Source organism: Equus asinus, chromosome 2 (genome assembly GCF_041296235.1).
Source record: "Equus asinus isolate D_3611 breed Donkey chromosome 2, EquAss-T2T_v2, whole genome shotgun sequence".
NCBI classification, from domain to species: domain Eukaryota; kingdom Metazoa; phylum Chordata; class Mammalia; order Perissodactyla; family Equidae; genus Equus; species Equus asinus.
Genome location: NC_091791.1, coordinates 191797259 through 191824378, shown reverse-complemented (window position 1 = coordinate 191824378; position 27120 = coordinate 191797259). Strand labels below are relative to the sequence as shown.

General features: G+C 39.3%; 1 protein-coding gene across 1 annotated transcript in view; it reads left to right on the top strand.

Moving 5' to 3' along the window:
* Positions 1-836: 836 nt before the first annotated feature.
* The window catches only part of NEMF (nuclear export mediator factor), a 55301-nt gene continuing 29017 nt past the window's right edge, over positions 837-27120 (top strand). The window contains exons 1-15 of the mRNA XM_044765598.2: positions 837-1178; positions 1885-1953; positions 2099-2201; positions 5462-5587; positions 17381-17529; positions 18469-18536; positions 20023-20109; positions 21583-21656; positions 22802-22872; positions 22959-23034; positions 23350-23412; positions 25164-25241; positions 25328-25536; positions 25786-25977; positions 26266-26329. Coding sequence (XP_044621533.1) covers positions 1120-1178; positions 1885-1953; positions 2099-2201; positions 5462-5587; positions 17381-17529; positions 18469-18536; positions 20023-20109; positions 21583-21656; positions 22802-22872; positions 22959-23034; positions 23350-23412; positions 25164-25241; positions 25328-25536; positions 25786-25977; positions 26266-26329 — 1488 coding nt within the window. The 5' untranslated portion in view covers positions 837-1119. The remainder of the gene's footprint in view (positions 1179-1884; positions 1954-2098; positions 2202-5461; positions 5588-17380; positions 17530-18468; positions 18537-20022; positions 20110-21582; positions 21657-22801; positions 22873-22958; positions 23035-23349; positions 23413-25163; positions 25242-25327; positions 25537-25785; positions 25978-26265; positions 26330-27120) is intronic.

Genomic DNA, 27120 nt, shown 5'->3' with positions numbered 1-27120 from the left:
GGCTCCGAGCGCCGGGCGCGGTGGCGCGCGCCTGTAGTCCCAGCTACTCGGGAGGCTGAGGCTGGAGGATCGCTTGAGCCCAGGAGTTCTGGGCTGCCGTGCGCTATGCCGATCGGGTGTCCGCACTAAGTTCGGCATCAATATGGTGACCTCCCGGGAGCGGGGGACCACCAGGTTGCCTAAGGAGGGGTGAACCGGCCCAGGTCGGAAACGGAGCAGGTCAAAACTCCCGTGCTGATCAGTAGTGGGATCGCGCCTGTGAATAGCCACTGCACTCCAGCCTGGGCAACATAGCGAGACCCTGTCTCTTTTGCGTCCTCGTCTCAAAGCAGCCTGCCACCTGCGTCCTGCCCCAACACGACAGACAGGGCGGGCTTTCCACTCCTGCGCGACCCTTTCCCGCGACGCCCCAGTCCCCCGGGGCGGACAGTCTTGTCTTACTTCATCTCACTTCACCCTTATCTACGAAACACCCGAATGCTCAGGTTGCCGAGCGGTCTATGGAGCCCCTACTGTATACGGGGCGCTGCGCTGAGCCGAGGGACACCAGGGCGATGTGGGACGAGCCCCCACGTGCGCCGGAGGTTCTCGGGGACGGCCCGTCTGGACGGGAACTCCTTTGGGGGCTGGTGCGCCTCGATGGCCGAGGGTACCGCAAGGCCAAGGAAACCGCTCCGCTCGGTGCATCTCAAAACCCTACACGTCGAGTCCTGAATGGGAAGGGGCGGTCGCCGGCATCCCCGGGCCCCGCCGCCGGTCGGGGACAGCCCCTAGGACGTGCTGGGGAACCACCACCAGCAGGGGGCACCACGGAGGCGGCTAAGGCCGGAGCACCCGGGGGCGAGGTCGTCGGAGTAGTCCGCCAGCTTTCCAGGAAGGCATGCAGTTTCACGAAGGCACTTTGGGTCTATTTCGAATTGTTCTGGTACCACGAAAAGCCAGTCGACGGCGGCTCGACAGCGGGACTCCACAGCAAAGCGACGCAAACGCGTTCGCCTCGAGGAATCTTGGGTCCTCTGGGCGGCCGTAGGGCGCCGCCAAGTGCGCCTGCGCGCCCGAGCGGCGGCGTTGAGTCAGGCCGGCGGTGGGGACGACTGCGGCGGCCGCCCTCGCAGCGCCATGAAGACCCGCTTCAGCACCGTGGACCTCCGCGCCGTGCTCGCGGAGCTGAACGCCAGGTGCTGCACGGCGGGGGCGGGCCCGCGGTGGGAGCGCGGCCGGCGTCCCCGACCCCCGGCGCCGTCGCTGTGGACCCGGCGCGGCCCGGGCGGGCGAGCGCGTGATGTCCGGCCCGGGCCCCCGGCGCGCCGGCCCCGGGCTGCGGGCTCTCGCCGCGTCGGCCTGCGTCGCGGGGTTGGCGGCAGACGCTTAGTAAGGCGCGAGCCGCCGGGCGGGCGCCGGGACGGCCGAGGGGTCATTGCTCCGAGGTCTCCGGACGCGAGGCCTGGCGTCTGGGACCCTCCTCGCCCCGGGGAGACGGGGCGTCGCCGTTGTAGCTGCAGGTGGCACGTCTGGCCTGAGCGCGGGGTTCTGTGCTTCCTGTCGCTCAGCTGCGTGAGCTTTGTCCTGTTTCCCAGCGCCTCCTTCACCTTTTTTTCTTTTGTAATAAATTAAGTGGATTCGATTTTACTTTATGTCCTAAAAAATATTGGGTCATTTCAGAGAAGCACGGCATTGTGCGGGGTTCCTCGGGCTGCTGTGCCGCTTTGTCCTTACATAGTGCAGTAGGGTTGGTGGCCCTCAGACTCTGCTCCCGGTTGCCTCGGTCCTCGGGGTCGGAGGTCCCGGCTCGCAGCATCTGCTGCCGCCGCCGCCGCGTCGCGGGAAGTTTTCTGTTTCGAGTGATAAAGTGTGACTTGGTACTTGTTTCCTGTCTCTTTGCAGCTTGCTAGGAATGAGAGTAAACAATGTTTATGATGTGGATAACAAGACGTATCTTATTCGTCTTCAGAAGTAAGAGCATTTTATAGACTTGTTTTATCTTTGATCATTAAACGTGAGAGTATTGATTTTTTTTTTTTTTTTTACTTTTATTCTGTTTCACCGAGTTAGCGTTGGCAAATGCCCTAAAGAAAAATTTGACTCTTTTCTTCTACAGACCAGATTTTAAAGCAACGCTATTACTGGAATCTGGCATACGAATTCACACAACAGAATTTGAGTGGCCTAAGAATATGATGCCGTCTAGTTTTGCCATGAAGGTAAATTTTAAGTTATACTTGAACCTGGATTTTAAGGCCCTCAGATTGGTCACGAGCAATTGAAGTTTTAAGCTGTTTGGTTTTCCTTATTGTTATGATTAAAGTAAACATAAAATAGAGATGGAGTAGTTGGTAGACACTGGGATAAATTAAGTAAATGTTTATTGTCTTCTCTCTATACCCCATTGTGCTCCACATCTTTCTGTTCCCATAGTCCTCATTCTAGTTCAAGCTTTTCTAACAGTCTTCCTTGCAGTCCGTTAACTCCACCCCACTTCTTGCTGTCAGAAAAGTTCTGTAGTAGATCAACCCTAATTTTTCTAAAGCATCATTTTCATTAGTTTCTCACCTTTTATGATTCCCTAATTTGTGAATCTATATCCTAGCATTCTTGGCTTTCTATGATCTGCCCTCCCCCCTCCTCTTTTCCTAGTCTTATCTTCCACAGCTCACTCTTGAGCTGCCAATCTGTATTTTGTGACAGTCTTCAGTGACGTTAGTATATTACCAGTCATTATATCTTTCTACTTTTCATTTCTCTCTTTGTTTTTTACTATTAAAATTGAGATCATGTGTTTGTTGACTTGTTACTCCTTCGCTTATTGACATTACAGATATACTGAAAGTTCATGTGGTACAGAGGAAAGACGTTAGAGTCAGATAGATATACCTAACTTTGAATTAATGGTTTTGCCACTAAATAATTTTATAACCCAGAAAACTTTCTTAACCTCTTGGAACTTAGTTTCTTTAAATGTAAAGTGTGGATAATGCCTCCTTTGTGGGGTTATTGGCGAGGATTGATTGAAGTAGCATGTAAAGCACCTAACACAATGCCTGACACGTATTAGGGCTCCATATGTATTAATTTCCTTCTTCCTCTCCTCCTCACTTTCCTTCAGAAATGTATTTGTTTTGGCATTGTGTTATTTCATTAGAGGCTTTACAGAGAAGAGCCTTATCCCCAGCAACTTAGAGTCTGTTTTGGATTACAAGTTAGGTAAGTGTTTCCCAAATCACGAGGCCCGTCATAAAATAATCAAATTCTTAAGAATTTAATTTACTTAATAGTAACCCAAAATGGTTCTTTTGGGGATTGTCCTGAATAATAATTACCCTTTTTGTTTGTATAGCGTTTTTCAAAGTAGATGAATAATTTATATTTCATTTGTTTAACAGCTCAGTGGATATGAAGAACAAATATTATAATTTTAGTTTTAAAGATGATGTAACAGATAATAAGACGTATGATACTGGAATTGTGTAAATATCCCCAAATCAGGCTACTCCAATAGGAGGTCAAACACTCTAAAAAAATCTTGAGTTTTATGAGTTAGGTGTACGTGTGAATCTAAATGTGTAGAAAGATTCCCTCCGATGGAGCCAAAAGTGTTAATTTACTTTTTATTTGCAGCATTATTTACTTTATAAATAACTTAGAGAGCTATTGTATGGCACAGCCAGGGTCATTTTCAGTGTGTGATAAATCACAGTGATTGTTCCCAGTTCTCACTTTTGGGGATGCCAGTATAGATTTGTGGCACCGATAGAAAGTTGTTTCACCAATTTACTCACAGGGAAATGAATGAAAAACAAGCTCTACATATGTACTATATGCCCATCTATACTCATAATAGATAATCTTTCCTTTTTCACCGTTCCATGCTACAGACTTCTGTTCCTTTCAAGAATACCTTTTATCTTCTTTTTTTTTAAGGTATACTTTTTGGTGAGGAAGATTGGCCCTGAGCTAACACTGTTGCTAATCCTCCTCTTTTTTTTGTTTTTTTCTCCCCAAAGCCCCAGCACATAGTTGTGTATCCTAGTTGTAAGTCCTTCTAGTTCTTTGATGTGGGATGCCGCCACAGCATGGCTTGATGAGCAGTGTGTAGGTCTGTGCCCAGGATCCAAACCAGCGAACCCCAAGCTGCAAAAGCAGAGCATGTGAATTTTAACCACTTGGCCATGAGGCTGGCCCCATCTTCATTTTAACTTTATTTTTCTCGAGTAAAAGTGTTACTGGGGGACTCTGGATTGTCGTTTTTCCCTGGGGATTTAAAGATAGCACTATATGTAAGTCAGTGTTTACATCAAAATCAATACAGGCCACTCTTAAGTCAGAACTGTTGAATTTTAGGAGAGGGTGATTGTTTATTTTATGAAGGTTGAAAAGTGTTCTTATATCTGCCTGCCCAAATAAGTACATAAAATGAGTATTTTAGTAAATTTGAACTGTATGGTCTAGAGAAGAACTTGTCTTAGTTATGAAAGATTTGGCGTTAATTCTGAGAATGACTGTATATTTCTTGTTTGTTTTAAGGTGGTTTTAGATTAATTTCTCTGTAAAATTTGTCTTGAATTTGAGTCTTGAAGAAAAAAACATTCTTTCTTTCCGGTCTTGACTAAGGGTCTTTCAAATTCAAAATTAGAAACAATTATAAGATGGTTTTTAGGGGCTACAGAGTAGTCTTGTTTCTGCTCCGTGTCATACTTAAATATTTGTACTAAAGCTTGGTATGTGTAATCTAGAACAATAGGTATTTACCAAATAATTTGTATTGGGGTTTAGCATGCTAATTTTAATTGCTAATAAGAACAAGAACGTTATGACTAAGGATAGGAGAAAGGGGATTTAATAAAGAATAAGAGTTATTATATTTGGTTATGAGCTAGGTTGATCAAAAGCTTGGGGACAGTACCATAAAAATTCTGTGTTTGGGTTATATTAATAAAATTTGTGGGGATAGAGGGTAATTGGATGTAATTTAGAAGACTAATTTGTAGAATCCCAATAAGTTCATGGTTCAGAATTTGAATTTTAAGTGGAAGATTAGGGAAACCACTAATTAATTTTGAACAGAAGCACTTGAAAGGAAATTTGGGATATTTAAAAGATGGGAGTAGACAGAGACTTAAAACAAAGTTATGGTTTTGAGTGAGGTCAAGAGGGCAGGAACAAGGTTTTTAGCAGTGGTATAAAAGCAACAAGATAAATTAAGTTCTAGGTCTGTCATTGTCTACGTAAAAATTGAATATAAAATATTGTGTCAGAGTTAGCAGTAAAAGTTGTCTGAAGTAAAATGTTTTTCCTCTAATTATCACCTGCAAGCTTTCATTTTATGACTATGCTGTTTTATTTACTACTTTTAAAATGTTATTCTTGGTAGTAATGAAAAGAAGAAACTTATTCATAAACCAGTACCAAATGATTAGGAATTCACTTTTATTATAAAATGCCTTTTTCTTCTGTTTCTTGCTAGTGCCGAAAACATTTGAAGAGTCGGAGATTAGTCAGTGCAAAACAGCTTGGTGTGGATAGAATTGTAGATTTTCAATTTGGAAGTGATGAAGCTGCTTATCACTTAATCATTGAGCTCTACGATAGGGTAAGTTAAATTTGGGGGATGGGATGAAGGAGAATTCATCATATATTGTTAATTATTCATGTAATAGTGCTGTAAAACATGGGTGGGGAACGTTTTTTCTGTGTCAAAGGCTATTGATACATTAGGATAGTAATCAAGTACCACACAAGTAAAATATAATTTTTCAGTAATAACCTTCATTTTATCTGGAGGTCAGAATTTAGGTAGACCGTACCTGTTTAAAATAGCATTATGAATGTAGGAGATGACGATCTGAGAATTGAAGAAATTATCTGGTGCTTTATATTTCAGGACTAGTGTGGTGCATCCAGAAAATAGTCAGATGTGTCATAAATAAGACATCAGTTGAGACTGAGGGACATTGCGGTGTTTTTATAGTGACATCGGTCATTGGAAGACTACTGATGGCCTCACCATTCTTGCTTGTTGCCTCTCACTCTTCCCATTGGTCACCAAATTCTGTCTGGGAAATGTTTCCTGAGCTACTTACAGCAAAATAAATTCTATATGCATAAAAAATTCAAATTAAAAAAGTGAAACCATAGAAGTACTAGGTGAAAATATGGATTAAGATTGATGAATTTGGGATGAAAAAGACTTCTAAGCGTAACAGTGAAAACAAGTACTGATAGATAATAGATATGACTACTTAATTTTGAAACTGCGTAAGGCAAAAAACACTGTGAACTATATCAAAAGATAAAGAACTGGGGAAAAATATTTTAACTTGTATGGTAAAAGATGTTCATAACCTTAACGGGCAGTTTCCACAAAGGACTCAAGTGGAAAAATGGGCGAAGTGCTTGATTAGACAATTTAAAAAAGAATAAACGCAAAGAGCTCATAAAAGCATGAATACGTGTCAAAATTCATGAATTACTGAAAAATAAAAACAAAGATATTTTTATTCCTCCTTGCCTTCCTTTTTTTCTTTCTGTGCCAAAAGATAAGCAATTGGAAAGTTTGACGAGAACCAGCATTAGGAAGAGTGTAGAGGAACAAGGGCAGATTAGAACATTATTTTTGGAAGATTATTTGATAGTATAGAACATGATTTTTCAGATTTTTGTGTGTGAGCTTTGACCCAGGAATTCCACTTCTAGGAATTTATCTTAAGAATTAAATGAGACAAGTGCTTAGGAAGGAGCATACCAAGGGTATTCATCATAGTGTTGATAATAGTTAAAACTTGGAAATAACCTAAATGTCTCTGTTTTTTGTGTTTTTTCCCCTCTCCATTTCTTCATAATTGTCATCCCTTAAATGTTCCCATTTATTTTTTGCGTGAGTCAGTTGGGCTGGACTTATCACAGCTGTTAGGTGTAAATTGGTCCCCAGTTGTTCCTCATCTGTGGGATTTTTCTCTTGTAGCCAGACTCCAAGCTACTCTGTTATTCAAAACTAAATGTCTTTGAGTAAGAGATTGGTTAAGTAATTAGGGGAAACCCAAATAATAGAATACCATGCAGTTTTTAAAAATAATAATGCTGAGGAGCCAGCCCCGGGGTGGAGTGGTTAAGTTCTTGCACTCCACTTTGGCGGCCCAGGGTTTTGCCGGTTCAGATCCTGGGCGCAGACATGGCACTGCTTGTCAAGCCATGCTGAGGTGGCATCCCACATGCCACAACTAGAAGGACCCACAACTAAAATAGACAACTATGTGCTGGGGGGCTTTGGGGAGAAAAAAGGAAAAATAAAATCTTTAAAAAAAAATAACATTGAGCTATTTGTTTTTTATTTCTTATGAATGTTTTTACAACGTGCTTGTAATAATTTTAAGCTTTTTATTAGCAGTGTGACACATACTTCATAAGTGCACAATTTAGTTGACTGTCACAAAGTGAACATACCTCTGTTAGTTACTGACCTGGATGTGGGACAGGACAGCACGACCAGGTGCCGATCCTTGCACTTGTCTTTAATTGTCTATGCACTTCTCTTTGCCAGTGATTCTTGGAACCATCTTTTTGCCCCCTTCCCTGAGGCAAGAGCAGCTGCAGCTGCTGCCCACCTGGAATTGATTTTTGTATGTGGTCTCAGATAGTGGTCAATTTTAAACATTTGTATGACACCCTCTTTTAAAAGATTTTTTAAAAACTTTCTTGTTTTGAAATGATTGTAGATTGCCAGGAAGTTGCAGAGATAGAACAGAGAGTGATGTACCGTTCACTCAGTTTCCCTCAGTTGTTACATCTTACATAAGTATAGTACAGTCTCAAAATCAGGAAACTGATATTGGTGCAATGTATGCATGTGGTTGTGTACTTTTTAAAAACTTTTTATAAAGATTATGATAGTTTACAACCTTGTGAAATTTCAGTTGTACATTATTGTTAGTCATGTTGTAGGTGCACCACTTCACCCTTTGTGCCCTCCCTCCCCCCCTTTTCCCCTGGTAACCACCAATCAGTTCTCTTTGTCTGTATGTTCAACTTCCACCTATGAGTGGAGTCATACAGAGTTCATCTTTCTCTATCTGGCTTATTTCGCTTAACATAATACCCTCAAGGTCCATCCATGTTGTTGTGAATGGGACCATTTTATCCTTTTTTATGACTGAGTAGTATTCCATTGTGTGTATGTGTATATATATATATATGTATGTATACCGTATCTCCTTTATCCAATCATCAGTTGATGGGCGCTTAGGTTGCTTCCACATCTTGGCTATTGTAAATAATGCTGCAGTGAACGTAGGGGTGCATGGGACTTTTGGAATTGCTGACTTCAAGCTCTTTGGATAGATACCCAGTAGTGGGATGGCTGGGTCATAAAGTATTTCTATTTTTAATTTTTTGAGAAATCTCCATACTGTTTTCCATAGCACCGGTTTGCATTCCCACCAACAGTGTATGAGGGTTCCTTTTTCTCTTCAACCTCTCCAACATTTGTCACTTTTTGATTTGGTTATTTTTGCCATTCTAACAGGTGTAAGGTGATATCTTAGTGTAGTTTTGATTTGCATTTCCCTGATGATTAGTGATGATGAGTATCTTTTCATGTGCCTATTGGCCATCCATATATCTTCTTTGGAGAAATGTCTGTTCATGTCCACTGCCCATTTTTTGATCAGGTTGTTTGATTTTTTTCTTGTTGAGCTGTGTAAGTTCTTTATATATTATGGAGATTAACCATTTGTCAGATAAATAACTTGTAAATATTTTTTCCCAACTAGTAGGTTTTTTTTTGTTTCAATCCTGTTTTCCCTTGCCTTGAAGAAGCTCTTTAGTCTGATGAAGTCCCATTTGTTTATTCTTTCTGTTGTTTCCCTCGTCTGAGGAGTTATGGTGTCTGAAAAGATCCTTTTGATACTGATGTCAAAGAGTGTACTACCTATATTCTCTTCTAGAAGACTTATTGTTTCAGGCCTAATCTTTAGGTCTTTGATCCATTTTGAGTTTATTTTTGTGAATGGTGAAAAAGAATGGTCAATTTTCATTCTTTTACATGTGGCTTTCCAGTTTTCCCAGCACCATTTGTTGAAGAGACTTTCTTTTCTCCATTGTAGGCCCTCAGCTCCTTTGTTGAAGATTAGCTGTCCGTAAATGTGTGGTTTTATTTCTGGGCTTTCAATTCTGTTCCATTGATCTGTGCACCTGTTTTTGTACCAGTACCATGCTGTTTTGATTACTGTAGCTTTGTAGTATGCTTTGAAGTCAGGGATTGTGATGCCTCCAGCTTTGTTCTTCCTTCTCAGGATTGCTTTAGCAATTCGGGGTCTTTTGTTGCCCCATATGAATTTTAGGATTCTTTGTTCAATTTCTGTAAAGAATGTCATTGGGATTCTGATTGGGATAGCATTGAATCTGTAGATTGCTTTATGTAGAATGGACATTTTAACTACGTTTATTCTTCCAATCCATGTGCATGGAATGTCTTTCCATCTCTTTATGTCGTCATCCATTTCTTTCAGGAAGGTCTTGTAGTTTTCGTCGTATAGGTCTTTCACTTGCTTGGTTAAATTTACCCCAAGGTATTTTATTCTTTTTGTTGTGATTGTGAATGGGATTGAGTTTTTGAGTTATTTTTCTGTTAGTTTGTTGTTAAAGTATAGAAATGCTACTGATTTATGTATGTTGATTTTATACCCTGCAACTTTGCTGTAGCTGTTGATTATTTCTAATAGTTTTCCTATGGATTCTTTGGGGGTTTCTATATATAAGATCATGTCGTCTGCAAACAGCGAGAGTTTCACTTCTTCATTGCCTATTTGGATTCCTTTTATTTCTTTTTCCTGCCGAATTGCTCTGGCCAAAACCTCCAGTACTATGTTGAATAAGAGTGGTGAGAGTGGACACCCTTGTCTTGTTCCTGTGCTCAGAGGGATGGCTTTCAGTTTTTGCCCATCGAGTATGATGTTGGCTGTGGGTTTGTCATATATGGCCTTTATTCTGTTGAGGTACTTTCCTTCTATACCCATTTTATTGAGAGTTTTTATCATAAATGGATGTTGGATCATGTCAAATGCTTTCTCTCCATCTATTGAGATGATCATGTGGTTTTTGTTTCTCATTTTGTTAATGTAGTGTGTCACGTTGATTGACTTGTGGATGTTGAACCATCCCTGTATCCCTGGTATAAGTCCCACTTGATCATGATGTATAATGTTTTTAATGTATTGCTGTATTCAGTTTGCCGAAATTTTGTTGAGGATTTTTGCATCTATGTTCATCAGTGATATTGGCCTGTAGATTTCCTTCTTTGTGTTGTCCTTGTCAGGTTTTGGGATCAGGGTGATGTTGGCTTCATAGAATGTGTTAGGGAGTGCTCCATCTTCCTCAATTTTCTGGACTAGTTTGAGAAGGATAGGTATTAAATCTTCTTTAATTGTTTGGTAGAATTCTCCAGAGAAGCTGTCTGGTCCTGGACTCTTATTTTGGGGGAGATTTTTGATTACTGTTTCAATTTCTTTACTTGTGATTGGTCTATTCAGATTCTCTATTTCTTCCTGCTTCAGTTTTGGGAGGTTGTAAGAGTCTAAGAATTTATCCATTTCTTCTAGGTTGTCCAGTTTGTTGGCATATAGTTTTTCATAGTATTCTCTTATGATCCTTTGTATTTCTGTGGTATCTGTTGTGCTTTCTCCTCTCTAATTTCTAATTTTATTTATTTGAGTCTTCTCTCTTTTTTTCTTAGTGAGTCTGGCTAAGGGTTTGTCAATTTGGTTTTTTTTTTTAAGATTTTTTTTTTTTTTCTTTTTCTCCCCAAAGCCCCCCAGTACATAGTTGTATATTCTTCGTTGTGGGTCCTTCTAGTTGTGGCATGTGGGACGCTGCCTCAGCGTGGTCTGATGAGCAGCGCCATGTCCGCGCCCAGGATTCGAACCAACGAAACACTGGGCCGCCCGCAGCGGATCGCGCGAACTTAACCACTCGGCCACCGGGCCAGCCCCTGTCAATTTGGTTTTTTGTTTTGAAGAACCAACTCTTTTTTTCATTGATCCTTTCTACTGTCTTTTTTGTTTCAATATCATTTATTTCTGCTCTAATTTTTATTATTTCCCTCTTTCTACTGACTTTGGGCTTTGTTTGTTCTTTTTCTAATTCTGTTAGATGTCGTTTGAGATTTCTTATCTGAGATTTTTCTTGTTTATTGAGATGAGCCTGTATTGCAGTGAATTTCCCTCTTAGGACCGCTTTTGCTGCGTCCCAAATGAGTTGGTATGGTGTGTTTTCATTTTCATTTGTCTCCAGGTAATATTTGATTTCTTCTTTAATTTCTTCACTAATCTATTGTTTGTTCAGTAACATGTTGTTTAGTCTGCACATTTTTGCCTCTTTCCCAGCTTTATTCTCATAGTTGATTTCTAGTTTCATAGCATTATGATCAGAAAAGATGCTTGATATTATTTCAACCCTCTTGAATTTGTTGAGCCTTGCTTTGGTTCCCAAGATGTGGTCAATCCTTGAGAATGTTCCATGCGCACTTGAGAAGAATGTGTAACCTGCTGTTTTTGGATGCAGTGTTCTGTATATATATATATATTAAGTCCATCTGGTCTAATGTTTCATTTAATTCTATAATTTCCTTGTTGACTTTCAGTCTGGATGATCTATCCATTGGTGTTAATGGGGTGTTGAGGTCCCCTACTACTATTGTATTGTTGTTGATGTTTCCTTTTAGTTTTGTTAACAGTTGCTTTACAAATTTTGGTGCTCCTGTGTTGGGTGCGTATATATTTATAAATGTTATGTCATCTTGGTGGAGTGTCCCTTTTATCATTATAAACTGCCCCTCTTTGATTTTCTTTATCTGTTTTGCTGTGAAGTCTACTTTGTCTGATATAAGTATGGCAACACCTGCTTTCTTATGTTCATTATTAGCTTGGAGTATTGTTCTCCATCCCTTCACTCTGAGTCTGTGTTTGTCTTTGGGGCTGAGGTGTGTTTACCGGAGGCAGCATATTGTTGGGTCTTGTTCTGTAATCCATCCTGCCACTCTGTGTCTTTTGATTGGAGAATTCAGAATACATTTAGTGTGATTATTGAAATGTGAGGGCCTAACACTGCCATTTTATCACTTGTTTTCTGGTTCTCTTGGACTTCCTTTGTTTCTTGTCCCATGATTTTTGGACTACTAATTCAGGTAGGTAGATTTCTATATTGGCTTTCTTCTTATTTGTAGTTTGTGTCCTTGTTCTTGTTATTTGTTTAGTGGTTACCAAGTCGTTTGTATAAAACATCTCATAGATGAGATAGTCCATTTTCTGATAGCCTCTTATTTCCTTAGATTAAGACGTTCCATTCTTTTCCTCTTCCCCTTCTAGGTTGTTATTGTCAGATTTTTTTTTTTCTTCCTTGTGTTGTGAGTTTCTGGTTAAAATGACAAGATTATATTTATTCTTGGTGTTTCCCTTCCTCTTATCTTTAATGTTATACTTAGCCTTTGCTAACCTGTTCTGATGGAGAGCTGCAACTTTCTGATTTTGTTTTTCTACTTATCTCCTTTGCTCTGGGTTTTGTAGCCCCTTTCCTTTTTTTGATTTTTCAGCTATGAGGGTCTTCCTGAGCATTTCTTGTGGCAATGAATTCCCTTAACTTTCGTTTATCTGGGAAAGTTTTTATTTCTCCATATTTGAAGGATATTTTCGCTGGATAGAGCATTCTTGGCTGCATTTTTTGTCCTTCAGAGTTTTGAATATATCACTCCACTCTCTTCTGGCCTGTGAGGTATCTGCTGAGAAATGTGCTGACAGCCTTATCGGGGTTTCTTTGTAGGTTATTTCTTCTGCCTTCCTGCCCTTAGTATTTTCTCTTTGTCATTGACTTTTGCAAGCTTCACTACTATATGCCTTGGGGTTGGTCTTTTTACATCAATAAAATTTGGAGATCTATTGGCTTCTGTCACGTAGAGTTCCATCTCTCTCCCAAGGTTTGGAAAGTTTCAGCCATTATTTCTTTGAACAGGCTTTTTGCCCCCTTCTCCTTCTCTTCTCCCTCAGGTATACCTATGATCCTTATGTTGCATTTCCTAATTGAGTCGGATAATTCTCAGAGAGTTTCTTCATTTCTTTTTAGTCTTAGTTCTCTCTCCTCCTCTGTCTGCAGCATTTCTATATTCCTGTCCTCCAAATTGCTAATTCTGTCCTCCAAATTATCGACCCTACTGTTCAAAGAGTCCAGATTTTTCTTAATCTCCTCCATTGTGTTCTTCATCTCCAATATTTCCGATTGGTTCTTCTTTATAGTATCAAGCTCTTTTGTGACATAGCTCCTGAACTCGTTATCTATCTGTATTGTCTTTTAACTTGTTGAGTTTTTTAATGATGGCTGTTTTGAATTCATTGTCATTTATGTTATAGATTTCATTGTCTTTGGGATTGTTTTCTGGGTACTTGTCATTTTCTTTCTGTTCTGGAGATTTAATATATTTTTTCATACTGCTTGATGGCGTGGATTTGTGCCTCCGCATAGAGATAGAGTTTGGTTACTGCTTCTACTTGCTACTACTGGAGTGGCGGGGGGGGGGGGCAGCTGTTTAATCTACACTGACCAGGATCCCTGTCAGCTGTTGCTGACCGGACCTGGGCCCCTCCTCATAGTCACAGTGGTCCTGTGAGGTCTCTCGTCAGCTGTGGGGACAATCACAAGGGGGCCTCAGGTTGCTGGTGCCTACTGTCGCAGACCACCTAGACACGCTCCCTCCTTAGGGTCTGCAGGAGTGTTATTGGCTTTCACAGCGGCTGGGAGCAGGTTCACCTAGATTCGCAGCTCTGTCACTGTCAGGGCCCGCAAAATCTCACTTGTCCACTATGGGCCACAGCAGAGCTATGGGTATCTTCTGCAGTGTGTGGTTGGCTCACCCAGCTGTGCTACTTCTGCCTCAGGGCCTTCCAGCCTTGTGATTGCCAGGCAGGGCCTCTCCACTAATGCTGCCCAGAGGCTTTCGCTGTGGCTGCTGTGAGACTGTGGATTTTCCCCCTGGACCACCAAGCAGGCCTGCTGGGACCCCAGCCTGCCACCACCCACTCACACTGGCTCACTGGGTGCCCCTTGCCCCATCTGGGCGACAGCAGGAGACCATGAATCAGAAGCGGCTGGCAGGCTGCTGCCCCACCCATGATCCTCCTGCCCCCGGGCCTCCCAGCGTTCTGAATGCTGGGGAGGGCCTCTCCACTAATGCTGAGTAGAGGCTTTGTCTGCAGCTGCTGTGGGACTGTGAATTTTCCCCGTGGACCGCTGAGCAGAGCCGCTGGGGTCCAGCCTGCCCCTGCCCATTCACATGGGCTCACTGGATGTCCCCTGCCCCCTCTGGGACACTGCTGGAGTCCGTGAGACAGAGGTGGCTAGCGGGCTGCTGCCCTGCCTGGGATCCTCCTGTCCCAGAGCCTCCCAGTGTTCTGAATGCTGAGTGGGGCCTCTCCACTAATGCCAAGTAGAGGCTTTCCCTTCTGCTGCTGTGGGACCGTGGATTTTCCCACTGGGCTTAGGGGCAATTGTGGGGCGCTTAGGTAGGGCTGTAGTCACCTGTTTCTACTGTCGCTCCACTGATGTGCACACACGCCCGCCCTTGGTGTGTGGCAATGCTATGAGCATGTGCACTGGAAGAAAGTTGCTTGCAGGTACTAGGCTGTCTAGGGGTCAGGGGTCAGAGAGTTTTCACCTACTCCACCTTCTCCTGGGGGGATGTCCGTCTACCTTCCGATGTGTAGCAGCATGGGTCTCTCAGGCATCCTGAGATGCTGTGTGGATATCCTTTGTTGACCGATGAATGTCCAATTAGTTGTATATTCAAAGGGGGAGAGACAAAGAAAACTGCTCACTTCGCCATGTTGCTGATGTCACTCCCGGGTTGTGTATGTTTTACGTTTGTTGATTCCTGTGACCACCACTGCAATCAGATACAGAGATCCTCCTTGACAGTAACGCCCCCCCCCCCATCCTATCCCTGCCTCCTGGCTACTCTGTATATAATTTTGTCATTATAAATTGGATCTTCAACAAAGAAGGCAGTCTCAGAACCTTGGTGGAGAGGATGTACCAGATACTCTTAAATAGGAGTCAATGAGGGCCAGCCCCAGTGGCCTAGTGGTTAAGTTTGGTGTGCTCCACTTTGGCAACCTGGGTTCGGTTCCCAGGAGCAGACCTACACCACTCCTCTGTCAGTGGCCATGCTGTGATGGTGGCTCACATACAAAATAGAGGAAGACTGGTAACGGATGGTAAGACAAATCTTCCTCAGCAGAAAAAAAAAAAAAAGAAATAGGAGTTGATAAACTACAGCCTGTGACCCCTTTTTGTACTGCCTGTGAGCTAAGGAATGGTTTTTAGATTTAAAAAAAGAAAAAGATGACTATGCAACAGAGTTCACATGTGGCCCACAAATCCTAAAATATTTACTCTCTTGCCTTTTACAGAAAAAGTTTGTTGACCCCTGCTCTTAAATAATAGATTCCAGTTGTTTAGGCTGATCCTGCTTAGACAGATGCCAGACTGTACTGGGGACCAAGTTAGGATTTATAAGACTTTTTAGTCCAGAGTCAGATGCTTTCGTGAAAATAGAGTGCTAACCTGTGATCTAGGATAATCAGAATTAATTACACAGGACTGAATAAACTGGAGAGAATCTAATTGTGATTATTTTTTTCAGAATATTGTTGGTATTATTTTTTTGATGGTTATATGATACAGCTCTTTACCTTTCTTTGACCTTTAATTTAGTAGAATATACTTTTGCAAATTGAAATTTGCAAATTGCAAATTGATATGGTCTTTAAATGGTAGTTGGCTCTCATTGATCCCTTAGAGTTTAGAAACAAATGCCTTTTACTCAAGTTTTTGTTTTTTTTTTTTTTTACTGCTAATGGCAATGTGTATATTTACATAGGTTCAATAAGAATTTGTCCTTTCTTTTACTAGGATACAATTAAGCAAATTGATTGTGTCACCAAGGTCAAACCTGTAGTGTCGTGTTTGAGAATAAATCTCATTTAATTAGCTATGACAAGCTCACTGTAAGGAACCAAGGTTGTACTTCGTATGTAGAACTGTTGTCCACACAGCTCTTCTGAGCACCCGGCCTTCTACCTATTCTGTGGCATGTAGGATCCTAGCCTACCTGTAGGAAGGGATGGTCACTTCCTGCAGATTTGAATGACTTGAAGTAGAGAGGAATTTTCCTACATTTATAGATGTGTCACAGATAAGACTGGTAGTGATCATTTTTTTTTGGTTTGGTTTCATAGTTATGAATTAGGAGAAAAAAATAATTTTTAAATTCCTCAAGTAATAGACTGTTGAAAATAAAATTCCAAATTTTGTATGAATTCTCCAGGCAGCGGTGAAGTTTATTGCTTTTGTAATTGCTTAATACCGTGTGGCTCTAGATTTGCTGACTATAGTACAAGGAGGTTTATATATATTAATTAACATTTTTTGCTGCACCTCTGTAAGTAAATCAGGCCAAGAGACAATGAAAGTAGCTGTGTGTGTGTAATCAAAAATAATTTTAGACATTATGATCATCAGAGGGGACTGTTAAAAATCCTAACTCATTAATAAATATTTTCATTTTTTCCTATATTTGCTTTCTACTTCCTAGGATACAGAATTTTTTGTGTCAGGCTGTTTTTTTACTTAACATTATAAACATTTTCCTACAATTTTTTACATAATCTTCATAAGTTAACAGCTTTTACACCTTTTGTTATGTTTAATATATCATTTATTTAACAATTTCCCCAATTTTTATATTTAGGCTGTTTCCAGTTTTTTCTACTGTAAATAAACTGCAGTGAATTTCTTTAAGCAGGTACCTTTTGGTTTTATTGACTTACTAGGCCAAGTGTGGAATTACTTGGGCAAAGGTTATAACTACCTTTATTGATTCTGCCATGTAACTATTGCTATCAAAAGACAAATTGCAGGTGAAAGTATAAATAAGTCTTTGCTTGGCTTCTGAAGTGTGTATCTGTTCTGTTTTTCTTAGTAAACTGTGTTTGTAGACCTGCCTCACGAAAGTGCAACAGTAAGGTCGGCTGGTGGTCATCAAGGTGTTAATTGCTTCTCGTGCTTCTGTTAGTGACTTCTGCAGAACCATCAGACGATGAGTTTAAAGTTGCTCTGACTTCTTTGTTATGATTCAGACTTGGAGTCTTTAAATTTGTTTATCTTATTTCACAGTCTCTGCTGGGAAAGTGCAAGGAGCACTGTTTAGATGTGACTCAAATGCTTTTTGTTTGTAACTTCATTTCTGTGGCCTTGATTAGGTTTTTAAGAGACTACATTTTCTTTCTCAATTTTTAAGAAGTTTCAAGAATGATTTGGGAAAAGCAATTATTTTATTCTATTACAGGGGAACATTGTTCTTACAGATTATGAATATCTAATTTTAAATATCCTAAGATTTCGGACTGATGAGTCAGATGATGTTAAGTTTGCTGTTCGTGAACGCTATCCAGTTGATCATGCTAGAGCTGCTGAGCCTTTGCTTACCTTGGAAAGGTAACATGTTTTGTTTATAAACTCATTTCATGTTGTATTGAAAGGTGAGATAAGTCATGTCAGAATATGAAAACTGTCGCAGAAAATATTTTGTTTACTAGCATAAAATAATTAAATTTGGACTGCTCAAACTACATAAATGTGCAGGTAAGCAATTTAGCCTTATTTGGGAGGAGCAGGGTTTGTCTTTTTAATCTAAGTTTGGTGTTGTTTCAGATGCTTGTGATTTCTTGGTAAAGCAAGGGGTCTTATTAGCTATTCTGTGAGAAGACAGATGGATATCTTGGGCAGAGTGCAAAAGGAGAACGAAATTCTGGTTTAGCTAAGAAAAGGGAGTGCGGTGGGATAGGGTGCCAGTTGTAGCTGTACTCTTCTGGGCTGGAAGACTTTGCTGACTAACAGGCCACAGTCATGGGGGTGATTGGTAAAACATTGATTTCTGCCCCTCCCTCCCCTTTCTGATTCAGTATATGTGGTGTGGGGTCCAGGAATTTTTACGTGTCTAACAAGTTCTCCGGTGATGTGGATGCTGCTGATCTGGGGACTACAGTCGCCCACAGCATCCTTAAGAGTTCTTATTAAATGCTTAAATAGGTAAAGCCATTTCATTAGCCTCCACAGACAACATTTAACTGTTATAAAAATGTCTCTTTCAATGACCTATATCGGCGCATTGATGATAAGCAATATGACTTAGTTGAAAAGTATTGATTTTTCTCAGAAAACCTGGTTTCAAGTCCCGGTATGCTGTTAGGAACCCACTTACCTTGTATAAATTCCTTTAAGACTCATTTTCTTACCTACAAAGTGAACTAATTCCTCTTAGAGTACTGTGAAGATCAGGCAGATTGATGCATGTGAAAGTGTTGTGGATAGCAGTATTGCTGTAAGGTTTATTAAATATAAGACAGTGAGAGGCATGTCAATTTTATTTCACAGGTTGACTGAAATAATAGCCAGTGCACCTAAGGGCGAACTACTGAAGAGAGTTCTTAACCCATTACTTCGTGAGTAATCCTTCATAGAGCCATGACATGTTTGCAAGATAACATAGTTTTCAGGAGTATACTTAAACCTTTTATAGTTCTAGCAGAAAATTAGAACAACTTGATAAATGTAGAAAGGAGTTTAAAATGATCTTTTGAGGGACCAGCCCTGTGGCCCAGTGGTTGAGTTTGTGTGCTCCACTTCCGTGGCCCAGGGTTTCACCGGTTCAGATCTTGGGTGCGGACCTAGCACTGCTCATCAAGCCATGTTGAGGTGGTGTCCCACATAGCAGAGCCAAAAGGACCTACAACTGGAGTATGTAAGTTTGCACTGGGGGGCTTTGGGGAGAAGAACAAAAAAAGAAGATTGGCAATAGATGTTAGCTCAGGTGTCAGTCTTTAAAAGAAAAATATTTTGAGTAAGTAAGAGTTTATTTTCAAGGAAAGAGAAATTGCTATACCACATGAATTTGACCTTTGTTTATCTGTAGCTTTTATTTAAAAGCAATGTGGTTATGTGAACTAAAAGTATGTTATCGAGCACTTTAGTGCTAGCTGTAGTATTCTGAGAAATCAGGTTTTTTCCAATGTGAATCTTCAGTTTAATAACCACTTAGCTTGTTTTTGGGTTTTTTTTTTTTATTATTAGTGGGCCTCAGGACCTACAAGGATCTGCCAGGTACTTGTAATAACTGGGGTAAAGTAATTCAATAAACATTTTTTTTTTTTTGCTGAGGAATATCCATCCTGAGCTAACATCTATTGCCAATCGTCCTCTTTTTGCTTGAGGAAGATTTGCCCTGAGCTAATGTCTGTGCCAGTCTTCCTCTATTTTATATGTGAGTCACCACCACAGCATGGTCATCAATGAGTGGTGTAGGTCCATGCCCAGGAACAGAACCTGGGCTGCTGAAGTGGAGCACGCTGAACGTAACCACTAGGCCATGGGGCTGGCCCCTCAATAAGCTTTTATACTTGAGAAAGTGATCACTTGTCCCTGTAGTAAGGGACCTGGAAGAGGACATTTGGGCAGGCAGGTTCCCTTGATTACTGAGCATTAGGGAGTTACTCTTCCTCTCCTATGAAATTAGAATGCATTAAAAAGTTATCTTTGGAACTTTCCAGCTGATTAGTATAGCATGTGTAAACTTTGTAAGTTTGGATTTTTCTGTTATTTCTTTATTGTATTAATATGGTGTATTACATTAACCAATTTTTGGATGCTGAACCAACCTTGCATTCCTGGTTTCTAATTCTTCTTATATATGTGGCTAAATTCCATTAAATTCCTGTAACTTTTACATTGCTACAATTTTATTGTAGTCTCAAATTTTTGTAAGTACTTGAATTGTCATCTCTAATAAAATTTCAAAATAAGTAAACTAACTTATTTTTACTGGCTACTGTTATAGAGTAGATCATTTATATTGGGATATAAGTTTACATTGTATTTTGAATGTTAAATTTGGTAGGAAAATATTAAAAATAATACCCTCTGCTTTTATAGCCTATGGACCAGCTCTCATTGAACACTGTCTTATAGAAAATGGATTCTCTGGCAATGTCAAAGTGGATGAAAAATTTGAAAGTAAAGGTATGTCTCCATGCTATAAGTTTTACACATTTTCGTTTATTTCCTTTTTCCAAAACTATGAAAATTCTTTCTGTGAAAGTGACAAGTGAACAGATAGTTCTAGACTTAAAAACATTGACCCGTGAGTGTTCTATCCATGATGCTCCTGGCTTCCTTCTCTCATGTGCTGCTTTCTCCCTAGTAACGTGCAGTTCAACCTCTTGACCTATCTTATTACGGTTCGACTGTAGAATATTCTCCCACCCTCCCTCTAAATTTTTGAAGTGGTTACTGAACTTGAGATAGTCTCCAGTAAAAGGCTTGAGGGAGTTGAATTATTCACCTTCTTACTCAGAACCTGGAGTCCTTCTAGAAATAGTGGTATTCATGCATTTTAATTCTGTAAGTACTATAGTGTGGGTAAATGACGAATTAGGCTTTTGTAACCACTTAAGGGAACTTAATTGCCGGGTTAGGATAATAAAATATTAGAGGAAATAGAAGGAAAATGGAAGATTTGGTCTTTGACAAATTTTTATCTGTAGATTCTCATGTAAAATTTTTTTTTTTAATTAAGCACTTTTTTTTTCTTTTTAAAGATTTTATTTTTCCTTTTTCTCCCAAAGCCCCCTGGTACATAGTTGTGTATTTTTAGTTGTGGGCCCTTCTAGTTGTGGCATGTGGGATGCCACCTCAGCATGGCTTGATGAGTGGTCCATGTCCGAGCCCAGGATTCGAACTGGCGAAACCCTGGGCTGCTGAAGCAGAGCACTCGAACTTAACCACTCGACCACGGGGCCGGTCCCTCATGTAAAATTTTTAAAAAGTCATTCTTGATGTTTATATTTTGGGATTGTATATCGTTTCTTAAGGTTTAGGGATAATTTTTGTGCTGTACATTTTTGTGTTGAAAAATACACATTGAATGTTTTAATGAATGATTTAGTTTCTAAAGTATACTGATTCAGTGCAATCCTGATCAAAATGCGAATAGGTTATATTGTTGGTTTTGCTATTGCAGTTGTTTTTGCTATTCATTTGTTATAAAATGAATCTGATATTCATGTGGAATAAAAGCATTCAAAAATGTTTGCGAAAACTTTGGAAAATAATATTAATGTTGGAGAATAACCTTTTCACAGATTAAAATATATTATGAAGCTGTAGTAATTAGAACAGTAAGTTTTTGGAGAAGGAATAGACAGAATAAAGAATTCAGAAACCACTGCAAATATATATGGGAATTTAGTGTGTGAACAAAGTGGTTTTCAGATCATGACAGAAAAGGAGGATTCGATAAAAGCTGTTGGGACTAGAGACTGGCCAGAACATATCCTTATTTACATATACTGATTACAAACATGAAATAATTATATTTGATTTTCTTGAACACTTTTTTCATTTCACATGCACTCTTCTATTTTCTGCATAGTCTCTTAATAGCTAATTGACAGTTGATTTGCCTACTTTTTTTCCTTTTTTATCCCCTATTAGATATTGAAAAAGTACTTGTTTGTCTGCAGAAAGCAGAAGACTATATGAAAACAACATCCAACTTCAGTGGAAAGGTAGCACCACGTATACTTAGTATATATTGTTGTGGTTTTATTTATCTAGATTTTCAGAATTTAAATGTTTATTAAAGGATCAATATATCTAAATTTTTATTGTCATTTGGAAATTTGACGTCTGTTATATGCTTATTCTAGGGTAGTGTTTTTTTTTTTAGTTGCTATTGGTTTGTAATTTTTGTTCTGTTCCTTACATTTTATAGGAAGTACTAGGTCAAGTCAGCATCAGCACTCCAGAAAAGTTGAGGAATTTGAAAATATTTCCTCTTAGGTTGATTTTAGATAGAGAAGCACGTTTTAATTTGCCAGTACTTTTAAAAAGTTTGGTGATTTACATCCCTCTAATAGTTACACATCTTCTGAATTACCTCATACCTTGTTTTTCCCCTATTCAAAGTATAATTTTATTTACTAAAAAAGTTCAGAAAAGGTTCTGATTAATTATAGCTAAATTTAGTCCAAATATATACCTGTCAGGTTTTGTTTTGTTTTGTTTTGGTGAGGAAGATTGAGCCTGAGCTAATATCCATTGCCAGTCTTCCTCTTTTTTGCTTGAGGAAGATTGTCACTGAGCTTAGATCTGTGCCAGTCTTTCTCTGTTTTGTGTGGGGTGCTGCCACAGTGTGGCTTGACGAGTCGTGCTAGGTCCACACCTGGGATCTGAACCTGTGAACCCTGGGCCGCCGAAGTGGAGTGTGTGAACTTAACCACTATGCCACCAGGCCAATCCCTACCTGTCAGTTTTTTAAATGAATTAAAATTTCCTACTCAGTAAGAAAGTGAATCTGAGACTTTTTCTGCTGGAAGTAAAGTGCTTTTGGCTTTTCTAACTGCAGAAAATCTAAAAATGGAAAGAAAAAAGCAAAATGCACGTGTATAATTCCACCACTTTATCAAATCACTAATTTCGTTTTCTTTATTCCCTGCTTTTTCTTGTCCATATGAATGAACTAGTATTGTTAATAATTGTTATTGAGCCTAAAAAAATATCATTTTGAGAAGTAATACAATCAGTAGACAATTGCAGCTGATTAGTTATAACTAGAGTAATTTTATGTTAAATTAGTAAAATTCATGTCAGCCATGCAAAGTAAATCTTTGTTGATAATGGATAGAAATGTTTTATTGTTTGATTTTTGTAGGGATATATCATTCAGAAAAGAGAAATGAAACCAAGCCTCGAAGTGGATAAACCGACTCAAGACATACTCACGTAAGCATGCAGGCATGGGTCAGTTTGCTTTGGATGTTTATTAATGTTCTTGAATGTGATGTAAGAAATATGTTTTATGATTATAGGTATGAGGAATTTCATCCTTTCTTGTTTTCTCAACATTCACAATGTCCATATATAGAGTTTGAATCATTTGACAAGGTGGGTTTTCCAATTCTGTTTTTTGACTAGTTAGCATGACATGAGTTGTTAAATTAACATCAATGTGCTTTGATTGGGAATTGAAAATATTTTTGTTTTACAATCACTATGAACCTGAGCATTGAAGATCAATGCAGTCACAGATATAAATTGTTGGAAACATTTGTTGCCACTTTATTTCAAGATGAAGGATCAAAGATTTGAACTTAATTTGATTCTTGACTTTCTAGCTACATAATATGTATGCAAATTGAAGTAGAGACCAGGGTTTTCTTTTCAGCTAGTTATTTTCTGTGTTTTTTTTTTTTTAATAAGGCCGTGGATGAATTTTATTCCAAGATAGAAGGTCAGAAAATAGATTTAAAAGCTTTACAACAGGTATGGTATTATTAAAAACATTTCTATTAAACCAGCTAGCCTTAGTGTGATTTGCTGGTTGATGATACTTTCATATAGGAATGGGCAGTCTTTCAGAAGAAGTGCGGGAACATCTTGATCTTGATCAAGGTCCAGGGGAGGTCTCAGGTTTGAAAAGTACACCCTTATTTGTTCCATCAGTATGTCAGACATTGTCTACAATGGAAAATACAGTGGGAAGGGGAGGCCTGTTATTTATAACCTAGTATGATTTGCTTTATTACAGCAATCCAAAGCTTCTCACACTTTGCTGTTAAGGGAACACTGTTCCAAGGAGGGGTTTTGTGTGTGTGTGTGTGTGAGAGGAAGATTGGCCCTGAGCTCACATCTGTTCCAATCTTCCTCTTTTTTTCTCCCCAAAGCCCCAGTGCATGGTTGCGTATCCTAGTTGTAAGTCCTCTAGTTCTTCTGTGTGGGACGCTGCCACAGCATGGCTTGATGAGCTGTGTGTAGGTCCACACCCAGGATCCAAATTGCCAAACCCGGGGCCGTGGAGGCGGACTGCGTGAAATTAACCACTACACCACTGACTGGCCCCCAGAGGAGATTTTTAAAATAGGCCAAAAGAGAAGGAAAAGTTTTTTCTATGCAAATAAGTATTTTTTTTTTAATCATTAAACTGTTTTTTTTAAAGTGGAGTCTTAAACTATGCTATGTGTGTTTCATGACTCCACAAGGAGGGTTTAATCTGCCATTTTTTCCCAGCACATTTGACCATGTTTTGGAGCATTTGCTGCAGAACAGTTTCAGAAATTCACCACAATCATTCTTGATTTGAAGGAGGTTCAGTGTTTCAAAAATATTAATAAAGTCTTAAAATATGTGTGCAAACATTTGAAATTATGTGAATCCTTTTATCCTCCCTTCCTCAGTTTTAAGAAATTAACCATAGCACTATTTCAAAGCAGGTGGGTCAAGTGAATTAAATAGTGTGACTGCCACATGGTGGCAGCACTTTAGTTATTAAACAGATACTAGCAATAACATCAAACCCCATGTTTTTTATGTGCATCAGAATACCCATGAATTGTTTTAGTAATCATTGTGCATTCTTTTAATAGTCACCATTCTTATAATTTAAATCTTTTTAATATTACATCCAGCATTCAAACATTCATTAATTGGTGATACTATTATTAGTGTTAGAAAATTTGCCCCCAAATCAGTAACCTTGAAGTATAAATTGTATATGATAAAATGCTACATAGAAGGTAAACTAACTACTATGAGCCTTTGTGTTGTTAATTTAGGAAAAAGAGTACTCTGTAAAATATTAGAAATAATGTTGAGAAATTAAAAGTAGCAGCAATAAAATAGAAGCTATTTTGGTACTTTATGCTCTCTAAGAATGCATTCCCCCAAACTTTACTTTTATGTCATAGGAAGAAAAATGTCTTGAATTCTGCCTGCTTGAATTATGCGAGGGCGTTAGGGGCATGTCTTACATACAGCGTAACCTGCCATCCAAATACCTTCCTAGATAGGGAATGGGAGGGAGGGAGGGAGGTAAAGAGGAGAGGTAATTTTGGAGCATGAAACACTTAGGGTAGGATAGACCTGGGAAGGTGGGCTGTGGAGAACTTCAGCTAGCTAGGTGACAACATTGAGAAGGCAGAAGAGGGGTGGGGTAGTGAGTTTCAGGAGGTGAGAGAGAGAAGGTGCAGGAGGTAGGAGATATCTAACTTTTTAAAAGTCTGTTTTCTTACCAAAAGGAAAAACAAGCATTGAAGAAGTTAGATAATGTCCGAAAGGATCATGAAGACAGATTAGAAGCTCTTCAACAGGCTCAGGTATTATGCTTAACTGTTTCAGATGCTTTTTCAAAAATGGTAACTTGAATTAGCATTATAGTAAATGTTTTGGTGTATCTCCAAAGGAAATAGACAAACTTAAAGGAGAGCTCATAGAAATGAACCTGCAAATAGTTGACAGAGCCATTCAGGTTGTTCGAAGTGCTTTAGCCAACCAGATAGATTGGACAGAAATCGGGTTAATTGTGAAAGAAGCCCAAGCTCAAGGAGACCCTGTTGCAAATGCAATCAAAGAATTAAAACTGCAAACAAATCATGTTACAATGCTGCTAAGGTAAGTGTGATTCTTAGTTAAGCAGTTAATGCTTATCTTTATTTTACTATTTAATTGTTCAGTATATTTGTTTAAAAATTTTATCTTTTATTTGGAAATTTATCCTTGAAGGTATAGAAAAAAATTAATTTACATTAAAATAATGCAACTATTTAAAATTGTAAGCCATTTATAATTTCATTGAGAAAAAAATTGAAAATAAAGTGATGTCATTGACATTAGTGAAATACTATTGAATATTTTTAATAGAAATCCGTACTTGTTATCAGAGGAGGAAGATGACGATGTTGATGGTGACATCAGTGTTGAGAAAAATGAAACTGAACCACCAAAAGGAAAAAAGAAAAAACAAAAGAATAAACAGCTGCAGAAGCCTCAAAAAAATAGGCCATTGCTTGTTGATGTTGACCTCAGCTTGTCAGCATACGCCAATGCCAAAAAGTAAGTCTTAAATTTAAGTAAAAATTTTAGGTAAAATATTATCTGCAATAAATCAATCAGAGTGTTAAGGATAATAAAAATCATTATTTTGCCTGTATATACTTTTGGGAGAAAATACTTTTTAAAATCTTGCGCATTATACAACTTTGTTTTTATACAGTGTAACAAAGTTGCACAGTGCACAAAACTTGTTCTCTATGATTTGAGAGTCTGTAAAATTAGAAATAACAAATAGAAAACTAAAGAATAAAGATTTTACTTAAAATTAAGAGAAATATATTTGTCTAGGTATTATGATCACAAGAGATATGCTGCTAAGAAAACACAAAAGACTGTTGAAGCTGCTGAGAAGGTACTTAATATTTCTTAGAGTGAATGTTAATTATTTTTCTCTGCTTTAATTTAATGGCTTTAATTATTTTTTCTGATTAAATGAGGTTTTCTAATTCAGAAATATCTTTCGAGCTTAATTTTGCTTTAAACGTATATATTTCCAGTGTTTATTTTTTTCCCCAAACCTGCTCCTCCCCAGTCCTCCCCCTCATTTTTCCCTTTGCTCAGGTTAAAAATGTTGGAGTCATCGTGGACTTTTCTCTCACAAACCATATCCAATCCATCAGCAAATCCTTTGGCTCTTCCTTGCGAGTATAACCAGGATCTGGGCACTTCTTATGAGTCCAGGCCTTCGTCATCTGTGTTCACATGGACTGTAACAGTAGCCTCTTACTGGGTCTCTCTCCTTCTACCCTTTTCCCACTATAGTCTGTTCTTGACACAGCAGCCATAGTGATGCTTTTAAATAGAAAATGAAGCCATTTCTGTCTGTTAAAAGTCTTCCACTTACTTCCTGTCTTACTCAACAGTTCAGAGCCCTTCTGTCCTGTAAGGTCCCACGTGATCTGCTCCCCTCCGATCTCATCACCTGCTTTCCTCTTGTTACACACTCTGTCCAGCTACTCTCGGGGTCCTAGCTGTTCTTACAGCAGGAGCCCATGCTCCTTCTCAGGGCCTGTGCCTCCGTAATTCCAGTAATCCTTCAGGCTTCTGCCTGAATGCTGGCACTCTTCTACCCAGAAAGCTCTTTCCTCAAGATTTCCGTGGTTCCATCCCGCCTTCATTCACATGTCTACTTAAATGAGACTT